Source organism: Arachis hypogaea, unplaced genomic scaffold (assembly GCF_003086295.3).
Source record: "Arachis hypogaea cultivar Tifrunner unplaced genomic scaffold, arahy.Tifrunner.gnm2.J5K5 arahy.Tifrunner.gnm2.scaffold_43, whole genome shotgun sequence".
In the NCBI taxonomy this organism is placed as follows: Eukaryota; Viridiplantae; Streptophyta; class Magnoliopsida; order Fabales; family Fabaceae; genus Arachis; species Arachis hypogaea.
Genome location: NW_027255475.1, coordinates 56,818 through 67,521, shown reverse-complemented (window position 1 = coordinate 67,521; position 10,704 = coordinate 56,818). Strand labels below are relative to the sequence as shown.

The window sequence follows — 10,704 nt, the reverse complement described above, 5'->3', positions numbered from 1 at the left end:
GGATTTTCGTCCTTCTCCTCCCTTGTGCATTCGGCCATATTGATCACATCAATGGCCTTGCACTCTCCTTTTGGATTCTCTTTTGTATTTCTTGGGAGAATACTGAGAGGAGTTTCAATGACTTTCTTACTCAGCTGGCCCACTTGTGCCTCCAGATTTCTGATGGAGGATCTTGTTTCACTCATGAAATTGAAAGTGGCTTTTGACAGATCAGAAACTAGATTGGCTAAATTAGAAGTGCTTTGTTTAGAATTCTCTGTCTATTGCTGAGAAGATGATGGAAAAGGCTTGCTATTGCTCAGCCTATTGTGTCCACCATTGTTAAAGCCTTGTTGAGGCTTTTGTTGATCCTTCCATGAGAAATTTGGATGATTTCTCCATGATGAATTATAGGTGTTTCCATAAGGTTCACCCATGTAATTAACCTCTGCCATTGCAGGGTTCTCAGGATCATAAGCTTCTTCAAAAGCTGCCTCTTTAGTACTGTTGGATGCATTTTGCCATCCATTCAGACTTTGAGAAATCATGTTAACTTGCTGAGTCAACACTTTGTTCTGAGCCAATATGGCATTCAGAGCATCAATTTCAAGAACTCCCTTCCTCTGAGGCGTCCCATTACTCACAGAATTCCTCTCAGAAGTGTACATGAACTAGTAATTTGTAACCATGTCAATAAGTTCTTGAGCTTCTGTAGGTGTTTTCTTTAGGTGAATGGATCCACCTGTAGAATGGTCCAATGACATTTTCGAAAACTCAGATAGACCATAATAGAATATATCTAATATGGTATATTCTGAAAATATGTCAGATGGACACCTTTTGGTCAACTGCTTGTATCTTTCCCAAGCTTCATAGAGGGATTCACCATCTTTTTGCTTGAAGGTTTGAACATCCACTCTAAGCTTGCTCAGCTTTTGAGGAGGAAAGAATTTATCCAAGAAAGCCGTGACCAGCTTATCCCAAGAGTCCAGGCTATCCTTAGGTTGTGAATCCAACCATATTCTAGCTCTGTCTCTTACAGCAAAAGGGAAAAGCATGAGCCTGTAGACTTCAGAATCAACTCCATTCGTCTTAACAATCTCACAAATCTGCAAGAACTCAGTTAAAAACTGGTAAGGATCTTCAAATGGAAGTCCATAAAACTTGCAGTTCTGTTGTATTAAAGCAACTAGTTGAGGCTTAAGCTCAAAATTATTGGCTCCAATGGTAGGAATGGAGATACTTCTTCCATCAAATTTGGACGTTGGCTTTGTGAAGTCACCAAGCATTCTCCTTGCATTATTGTTGTTGGGTTCGGCTGCCATCTCCTTCTCTTGTTTGAAAATTTCTAAAAGGTTGTTCCTGGATTGTTTAGCTTCTCTTAGTTTCCTTTTCAGAGTCCTTTCAGTTTCAGGATCAATTTCAACAAGAGTGCCTTTTTCCTTGTTCCTGCTCATATGAAAGAGAAGAAAACAAGAAAAGAAGAGGAATCTTCTATGTCACAGTATAGAGATTCCTTTATGTTAGTAGAAGAAGAAATGGGAGAAGAGTGAAGAAGAATATGTTCGGATTTTTAGATGAAGAGAGGTGAAGAGAAGTGTTAGTAAATAAATAATTAAATAGAATAAGAAAAGAAAGGGAGAATTTCGAAAATAATTTTAAAAAAGAGGTTAGTATTTTTGAAAATTAAAGATAAGATAAGATTAAAATTAAAATTTAAAACAAAAAGAGTTTTTTTTTGAAAAAGAGATGAGATATTTTCGAAAATTAGAGAGGAAAAAGTAGTTAGGTGGTTTTGAAAAAGATAAGAAACAAACACAAAGTCAAAGAGTTAGTTGAAAAAGATATTAAAATCAAATTTGAAAAGATAAGAAGATAAGAAGTTAGATAAGATATTTTGAAATTAAATTTTTGAAAAAGATAAAATTTTGAAAAATATATGATAAGATATGTTTGAAAAAGATTTAATTTTTAAATTTAAAATTACTTACTTCACTAACAAGAAACTACAAGATAAGATTCTAGAACTTAAAGATTGAACCTTTCTTAACAAGAAAGTAACAAACTTCAAATTTTTGAATCAATCACATTAATTGTTAGTGAGTTTTCGAAAATTTGATATAAAGATAAGAAAAAGATTTTGAAAAGATAAGATTTTTAAATTTTTGAAAATTTGACTTGACTTGTAAGAAACAACTAATTTTGAAAATTTTTGACTAAGTCAACTCAAATTTTCGAAAATTATGAGAAAAACAAGGAAAAGATATTTTTTATTTTTGAAATTTTAATTATGAGAGAGAAAAATAATTAAAATTAAAACGTCATAATTGTGTTTTTCTCTTTTCTTTTTGGATCAAAACAAGGAATGCATGCAAGAACACTATGAATGTCAAGATGAACACCAAGAACACTTTGAAGATCATGATGAACATTAAGAACATATTTTTGAAAAAATTTTTATGCAAAGAAGACATGCAAGACACCAAACTTAGAAATCTTTAATGCACGGACTCTAACAAACGAAAAATGCATATGAAAAACAACAAACAACACAAAACAAGAAAAAATCAAGATCAAACAAGAAGACTTGTCAAGAACAAACTTGAAGATCATGAAGAACACTATGAATGCATGGAATTTTCGAAAATAATGCATAAATTTTAAAAACATGCAATTGACACCAAACTTAAAAATTGACTCAAGACTCAAACAAGAAACACAAAATATTTTTGATTTTTATGATTTTATGATTTTTTTTGTATTTTTATTATATTTTTCGAAAATAAAGTTTGGAAAAACGAAAAAGAAAAGAAAAATTTTGAAAAAGATTTTTGAAAAATTTTTGAAAAGAAAATTACCTAATCTGAACAACAAGATGAACCGTCAGTTGTCCATACTCGAACAATCCCCGGCAACGGCGCCAAAAACTTGGTGGACGAAATTGTGATTCATATGTTATTGCACTTTGTAAAATTCATTGCTTTTTCTTTCCCTGGCAATGGCGCCAAAAACATGATGCCAATACCATGGTTTACAACTATGTGTGGTCACAACTCCGTTCAACTTAACCAGCAAGTGTACTGGGTCATCCAAGTAATACCTTACGTGAGTAAGGGTCGATCCCACAGAGATTGTTGGTATGAAGCAAGCTATAGTCACCTTGTAAATCTCAGTTAGGCAGATTAAATGGTTTATGATAAGTTCGAAAATAAATAATAAACAGAAAATAAAATAGTAAATAGTTACTCATATAATCCCATGGTGGGAATTTCAGATAGGCATATGGAGATGCTGTGCTCCTCTTGAATCTCTACTTTCTTATTACATTCATCCAATCCTTCTTACTCCTTTCCATGGCAAGCTGTATGTAGGGCATCACCGTTGTCAATGGCTACATCCTATCCTCTAAGTGAAAATGGTCCTATGCTCTGTCACAGCACGGCTAATCATCTGTCGGTTCTCAATTAGGTTGGAATAGAATCCCTTGATTCTTTTGCGTCTGTCACTAACGCCCAGCCTTCAGGAGTTTGAAGCTCGTCACAATCATTCAATACCGGAATCTTACTCGAAATACCACAGACAAGGTTAGACTTTCCAGATTCCCGGAGTCCTACTCGGAATACCACAGACAAGGTTAGACTTTCCGGATTCCCATGAATGCCGCCATCTATCTAGCTTATACCACGAAGATTCTGTTGCGGAATCTAAGAGATATGCACCCGGCCTAAGGTAGAACGGAAGTGGTTGTCAGTCACGCGCGTTCATAGGTGAGAATGATGATGAGTGTCACGGATCATCACATTCATCAAGTTGTTGTGCAACGTATATCTTGGAATAAGAATAAAAGAGAATTGAATAGAAAATAATAGTAATTGTATTGAAACTTGAGGTACAGCAGAGCTCCACACCCTTAATCTATAGTGTGTAGAAACTCCACCGTTGAAAATACATAAGTGAATGGTTCAGGCATGGCCGAGAGGCCAGCCCCCATGATCTGAGAACTAATCGTCCCAAGATGATCCTAAGATCTAAAGTGATCAAAAGATGTCCAATACAATAGTAAATTATCCTATTTATACTAGACTAGCTACTAGGGTTTACATGAGTAAGTAATTGATGCATAAATCCACTTCCGGGGCCCACTTGGCATGTGTTTGGGCTGAGATTGATCTATCCACGAGCTGAGGCTTCTCTTGGAGTTGAACGCCAAGTTGTAACATGTTTTGGGCGTTCAACTCCGGGTCGTGACGTGTTTCTGGCGTTTGACTCCAGACAGCAGCATGTACTTGGCGTTGAGCGCCACTTTACGTCGTCAATTCCCGAATAAGATATAAACTATTATATATTGCTGGAAAGCTCTGGATGTCTACTTTCCAACGCCGTTGAGAGCGCGCCATTTGGAGTTATGTAGCTCCAGAAAATCCATTTTGAGTGCAGGAAGGTCAGATTCCAACAGCATCAGCAGTCCTTTTGTCAGCCTTTTTCAGAGTTTTGCTCAAGTCCCTCAATTTCAACCAGAAATTACCTGAAATTATAGGAAAATACACAAACTCATAGTAAAGTCCAGAAATGTGAATTTAACATAAAAACTAATGAAAACATCCCTAAAAGTAGCTTGAACTTACTAAAAATTACCTAAAAACAATGCCAAAAAGCGTATAAATTATCCGCTCATCAATGATTGTCGATATCTTTCACCTTGTGAATCTACGTGGAGAATTTTTGCATATGAAATTCATCATAGATGGCTACCTGTGCAAAGACTCACATTTCATTTACCTAATCAGCAGCATGTTGTGTTCGATGATCATGATACTATTGGCTCTGTTTTAATAAGAAATAGAGATTTGATGACAATGTTTACTGCTTGGATGATGGCTAATCGAACATATATTGAAGGGAGAACACTAACATATGTTGAGTTCCCAAGTAAATTCGTTTATGATTTACAATCTCGATAGTGAAAACCAAGAAGAAGGGGATTTTCTATAGGAATATTGAGTTTTGTTCATCCTTCAACTGGTGAGCTGTTCTATATGTGTATACTTCTCGAGGATGCACCGATTTTCGAAGTATAAAGACTGTCAATTCTGTTTTAATTTATATGATACATTCCTAGAGGTATGTTCTGCCATGGATTTTTTAATAGATGATAATGAGTTTGTCTTGGCCATTAAAAAAGTGGCTGAGTTATCTTCTAGCGCCCAATTGAGAAAACTTTTTGTTTCATTGTTAATATCTGGTTCTGTCTCTAGGCTCATTTTAGTTTGGAATCAAACTTGGAAATATTTATCTAATGATATCATTTATTACAGGCGAAGTGAGCTTCATTTTCCAGGTATTTACTTAATCTTTAGTTTATCTTTTTTATGTATAGGATTAAGAAAAACTCTTAACAATAAATAAATAAAAAATGATATGCACAAAGTTTGGAATACATACATAGCATGATAGGGAAAATTTTCAAACAATACAAGTTTTTTATATCTTGATGAATTTACTAACTGAAAAAAATAATATATTGCAGAAATAACAATGACTGACGAAGAGTTACAAACATTTTGTCTAATAGAGATAGAGAAATTGCTACAGGCCAATGAAAAATCATTAAGAGATTTTACTGGTATGCCACTTCCTAATGTTAATTTGGTTTCACAATTTAGTAATTCTATGGTGTTGCGTGAATTAGAATATGACATTTATGTGATGCTTGAAGAACACGATTCAAATTTTCCAAAGCTGAATAAAGAACAGAAGTCAATCTATGATAGGATTATACATTGTGTTACTAACAAGGAACACAGGTTGTTTCTCATTTATGGGTTTGGTGGGACTGGAAAAACTTTTTTTGTATAGACTCTTATCTGCTAAATTGCGTTCTCAAAGAAGAATTGTTATTAATGTTGCTTCAAGTGAAATTGCTTCATTATTGTTACCTAGTGGTAAGACAGCTTATTCTATGTTTGGTATTCCAATTGAATTGAATGTAGATACTATTTGTAGAATTCCGAAAGATAATCCTAAGGCGAATTTAATTCGACTTGCTGAGCTGATTATTTGGAATGAAGCTCCAATGACTAACAAGTTGGCATTTGAAACTTTAGACAGAAGTTTTCGAGACATAATGACGTCGATTTCAGTGTCTTACAAAGATCTACCTTTTGGAGGAAAAATCATTGTTCTTGGAGGTGATTTTCGACAGGTTTTGCCTGTTATTCCTAAAGCTTCTCGGGCGGCATCAATCAATTCTTCAATTCTTTGGAAGCACTTTGAAGTGTTGACATTAACAAAAAATATGCGGTTAGAAAGTGTTACAAGTCAATCAAATCTGGAAAAATTGAAAAGGCTTTCTGATTGGATTCTTCAGATTGGAGAAGGGCATATTGGGACAATAATTAACGAAAAAGCTTTTAGTTCAAATTCCAAATAAGTTTCTGATTTTTTTCTTCTGATAATCCAATTGATGATATTATAAATGCAATTTATCTTGACATATTTAGAAACCTTGATGATACTGGTTTTTTTTTTTTTTGAAGACAGAGCCATATTAGCTCCAACAGTAGAGATTGTTGAAGAAATGAATGATCACATTGTTCAATTGCTACCTGGGACAGAAAAAGAGTATCTAAGTGCTGATTCTATATGTGATAGTGATGCTTATTGTAACGTTGATGTTGATTGGATAAATACTGAGTTTTTGAATCAAATAAAATGTTCAGGGTTACCGAAATCACTCATTGAAATTGAAAAAAAAGTGTGCCTATTATTTTGTTGAGAAATATTGATCCAGCTGGTGGCTTATACAATGGTACTCGCATGTTAGAGATCTAGGAACAAATATGATTGGAGTTGAGACTGTCTCAGGGAGTCACATTGGAGATAAAGTTTTCATTACTCGGATGAATTTAATTTCGAGTGACGCTGGGATACCTTTCAAATTTTAATGGAGACAATTTCCTATAAACTTGTATTTTACAATGACTATCAAGAAGAGCCAAAGTCAAACTCTATCCAGTGTTGCACTGTTCTTGCGTCGACCAGTATTTTCTCATGGTTAACTCTATGTCGCTATTTCTCGAGTGAAGAATAAAGATAGTTTAAGAATTTTAGTATCTGGTGAGGAAAATAATTATTCTACTTTAACTCAGAATGTCGTATTTAAAGAAATATTTAATAAGATTTAATAATTTATTTTGTTTTGTTTTTATATTAATGTTATTTTATGTGGTAGTTATTTTTTATAATGATACTGCTTTATTGTATTAAATATAAAAATAAATTAGAATGTTAACCTATTTTATATGATTCAGTTTATTCAAATATGTTTTAACAAATTATTTTTCTATTAACTAAATTGTATTTTTATGAAAATATCTTTAAAAAGTTTTTTAATTGGTAAAATTTTTTTTTAATATACTCTTCAATAATTTTTATTTATTAAATTTTCATTTTACCAAAATTTCTTTAATAAAAATTATATTTTATTATTAATTTCCTAATATCAATGCACATTTTTTTAACATTAAATAAATTTTTTTATCAATATTATATGTATAACAATTAATACTAATAATTAATAAATTAATAAATAATTAACAAAACAAATCCCTTCAAATCAATAACCCACTAATCTTGAAATCCTAAACCCACTCTCACTTCCACATTAGAGAAAATAGAGCAGCCATTCTCCACCAATTGTTATTACCGTTTTAATTTTGATTCTCTATTCGTTTTATTTTTTATTTATATTTTTGTGGTAAATTGCTAAAAAAAATTGAAAAATATTTTAGAATGTTATAGTATAATTTATTTACAATAAAAAAGATAATTATAAAAAAATAGCAAATTAATAAATTACATGCTCACATATAATCTTTTCACACTTTTTAAATTTGACCAAATTAAAAAAGTTAAATGATTTTTGAATTTATAAAAAAAATTCATGGAATGTATATTACTAAATTTACACTTTACTGTTCTTATTTTTTTTTTTAATTTTTTTATCTTTTTTTTCTTTTTCTTCTTTTATATTTTAATTTTTTATTTTGTCTCTATTTTATTTAACATATCTTTCAATCGTTATTTTTTTAATATGTATGCATTTGGTTATATATATATATATATATATATATATATATATATATTTGGTTATTTATAAATGCATAAAGTAACATGCGCATTCTATTTTAACTAATTGTATTTACTCATTTTAATTGAAATATCAAATTATTTATTTTTATATCATGTATAAGACCGTGCAATTGCACGGATCTTTACACTAGTTTATAAAACAAATGATGAGAGATTATATTTTATCTTCTAAAATAAAATTCAAAATTTTTAAAATTCAAATTTTAGTAAATAAATAAAAGGAGATGGAGTTGAAAAGATGTAGAGAAGAATGTGTACGGATTCTACTAAGGCTTAGTTTGATAAAACTTTTACTTTTCAAAAGTAGCTTATAAAAGTTAATTTTTAAAAGATAGTTTTTTAAAAGTTGTAGTATTTATGTTTAATAAATCAAATAAAAAATAGCTTTTAATAAACATAAACAATATCAATTGTGTTTGGTAAAATAATAGTTTTTAAAATTTAAAAATATTATAATAAACATAAATGCAAGCGTTAAATTTGAAAATTAGTTAACATATGAGGTTATATTAGACTTTTAAATTTTGAAAAGTATAAGCTAACTTTGAAAAGCTCTATTCTAGGTGCTTTCAAAAGTACTCCGATCTTTTAAAAACTGCAAGCACAAGTACATGATCTTTTTTATTTACCAAACACAAAATGAGGGACTTAAGCTTTTAAAAAGTACAAACATCTCTTCAAAAAACTTTACCAAACCAAACCTAAAAATGACTATATATTTAGTCATCAATTAAGGTCAGAGTTTTATTATTTAAATAAGTGTTTATAATAAAGTCAAATTTCTTACGATTTTAAAATTATTTGACTAAATTTTAAAAAAATAAGATATAAATCTGTAAATAAACTCAATTTAAATTTGGCATAATTATATCACCACACAAGTTCTATTCAAATTTTAACAAATTAAAAATATTCAAATTTATCAACACAATGAGCATAAGCTTACAACTTTTGTTATTTAAATTTTAAAGAAATCCGCAAACAATATTATTTGACAAATAAGATATTATTATGAAGAATAGTAACTTTTTTTTTGGTAAGAATAAATTGACTAATTAATAAGCCTAACAATCTCTAACCAATTCAAGCGACAAAATATTTTAAATTTCAACTTTTACCATTTGAGTAATGTGAGGATGAATTAATCCTTAACTTGATCCAATCAAAATTTATGTACCTAAAAAACTTTTTAATTTGATCCAATCAAAACTTATATACCTCAGAATAAATTAACAGATTAATTATTTGTTGATGCACGAACCTTTAATTAAATCCGATACAAAATATATATTTTTTAATTTTATCTTTTTTCATATCAATTGATGAGTTAAATCACGGCAATTTTTATCAATTAATCTAAACATGATTCATGTCACGTTAAAATTAAAAACTAGAAAGATATTTAAGAAGGGACTCAAGAAGGAAAAGTAGTGGTGTTGCCTCTTCCAAAAATTTTAAATTCATATATAATTATAATAGATGCATCATATAAAGTAAAATTTAATAGTAGAGTGATAATAAAAAAAATTGGTATTTTTTATGTATTAAAATTTAAATTTTTTTACATATATTTATATTATTTATATTTTTTATTTGATTTAAATTTTTTTTACATTTTTTTAAAAATTAATTTTAACATCTATAATTGTATAAAAAACTTTAATATTATTTTTTAATTTTTTTCTAATTTTATTTAATTGTTTTTTTATTATTTTCTATTAATTTTTATCCTTATTATTATACAAAAATACTTTAATATATTTTAATGTCACATAACAAAATTGTTATTAGTGCAATTAACTTATATTATTTTATGTCATATTTTTAATAATATAAAACATAAAAATATAACTCACTGTTACATAAATATTTAATAAAATAAATTAATTAAAAAGTTATTTAAAAATAGATAATTTTATATTTTATTAGATGTAAAACCATAAAAAAATTATAAAGACTGAGATAATTTTTTTATTTGATAAGTATTTATTAATTAAAAAATTAATTATAATTATATTTATTATAAAATATATGATATTATATTTGATTATATATAATTTTAATTTTTGACCCTTTACTCTTAGATTCTTAAATTTGTCCATGCTCAAAAATACTCAAATTTAATTCAACTCCAACATACATTCATATATAGCTTTACCGTTAAAATTTTATTTTATATTATTAATTATTATTAGAAACAGACTACAGAATAAAAACATAAAACATGAAGCACACTAGTCATTTGCAATAGGTTCCTTAAGATTTTCCTATTTAAGCATTCAGATTATAATAAAAAAAATTTTGAAGCAGGGATCACTTGTTAAACAATAATCAAAATTCTTTGATTATTCAATGAGTATAAACAGGTAGAAAAGAGAAAAATTATTGATATTGTTGTCATAAACATAATGTTGTGATATTCAATCATTATATGGGCAGCTGATTTTTTCTATAAAAAAATAGAACTTTTAACTCAAATTGAACTTAAATAGAATTTAAAAAAATCAATATTTTCTTTCTATAAATAGCAAGGTTTCAGAGAATTGATGTACAATAACAATCAATAAAATTCTC

At 29.0% G+C, this 10,704-nt stretch overlaps 1 protein-coding gene and 1 non-coding gene across 2 annotated transcripts; both read left to right on the top strand.

The window, feature by feature from the left end:
- The first annotated feature begins 801 nt into the window (after positions 1 to 801).
- On the top strand, positions 802 to 905 carry LOC114927120 (small nucleolar RNA R71). The gene has a single exon (XR_003817515.1). It is a non-coding gene; the product is annotated as a small nucleolar RNA R71 (small nucleolar RNA).
- Positions 906 to 5,514: 4,609 nt separating this feature from the next.
- LOC140183425 (uncharacterized) lies at positions 5,515 to 6,409 on the top strand. Its single transcript, XM_072231837.1, has 2 exons — positions 5,515 to 5,783; positions 5,836 to 6,409. The coding sequence occupies exons 1-2, from the start codon at positions 5,515 to 5,517 to the stop codon at positions 6,407 to 6,409; spliced, it is 843 nt and encodes a 280-aa protein (XP_072087938.1).
- The last annotated feature ends 4,295 nt before the right edge of the window (positions 6,410 to 10,704 follow it).

Coding starts and splice junctions, on each gene's coding strand:
- LOC140183425 (XM_072231837.1), top strand. CDS start 5,515: ATGACTGACGAAGAGTTACAAACATTTTGTCTAATAGAGATAGAGAAA. Junction 5,784..5,835: donor GTTACTAACAAGGAACACAG/GTTGTTTCTCAT, acceptor TTTTTTGTATAG/ACTCTTATCTGCTAAATTGC.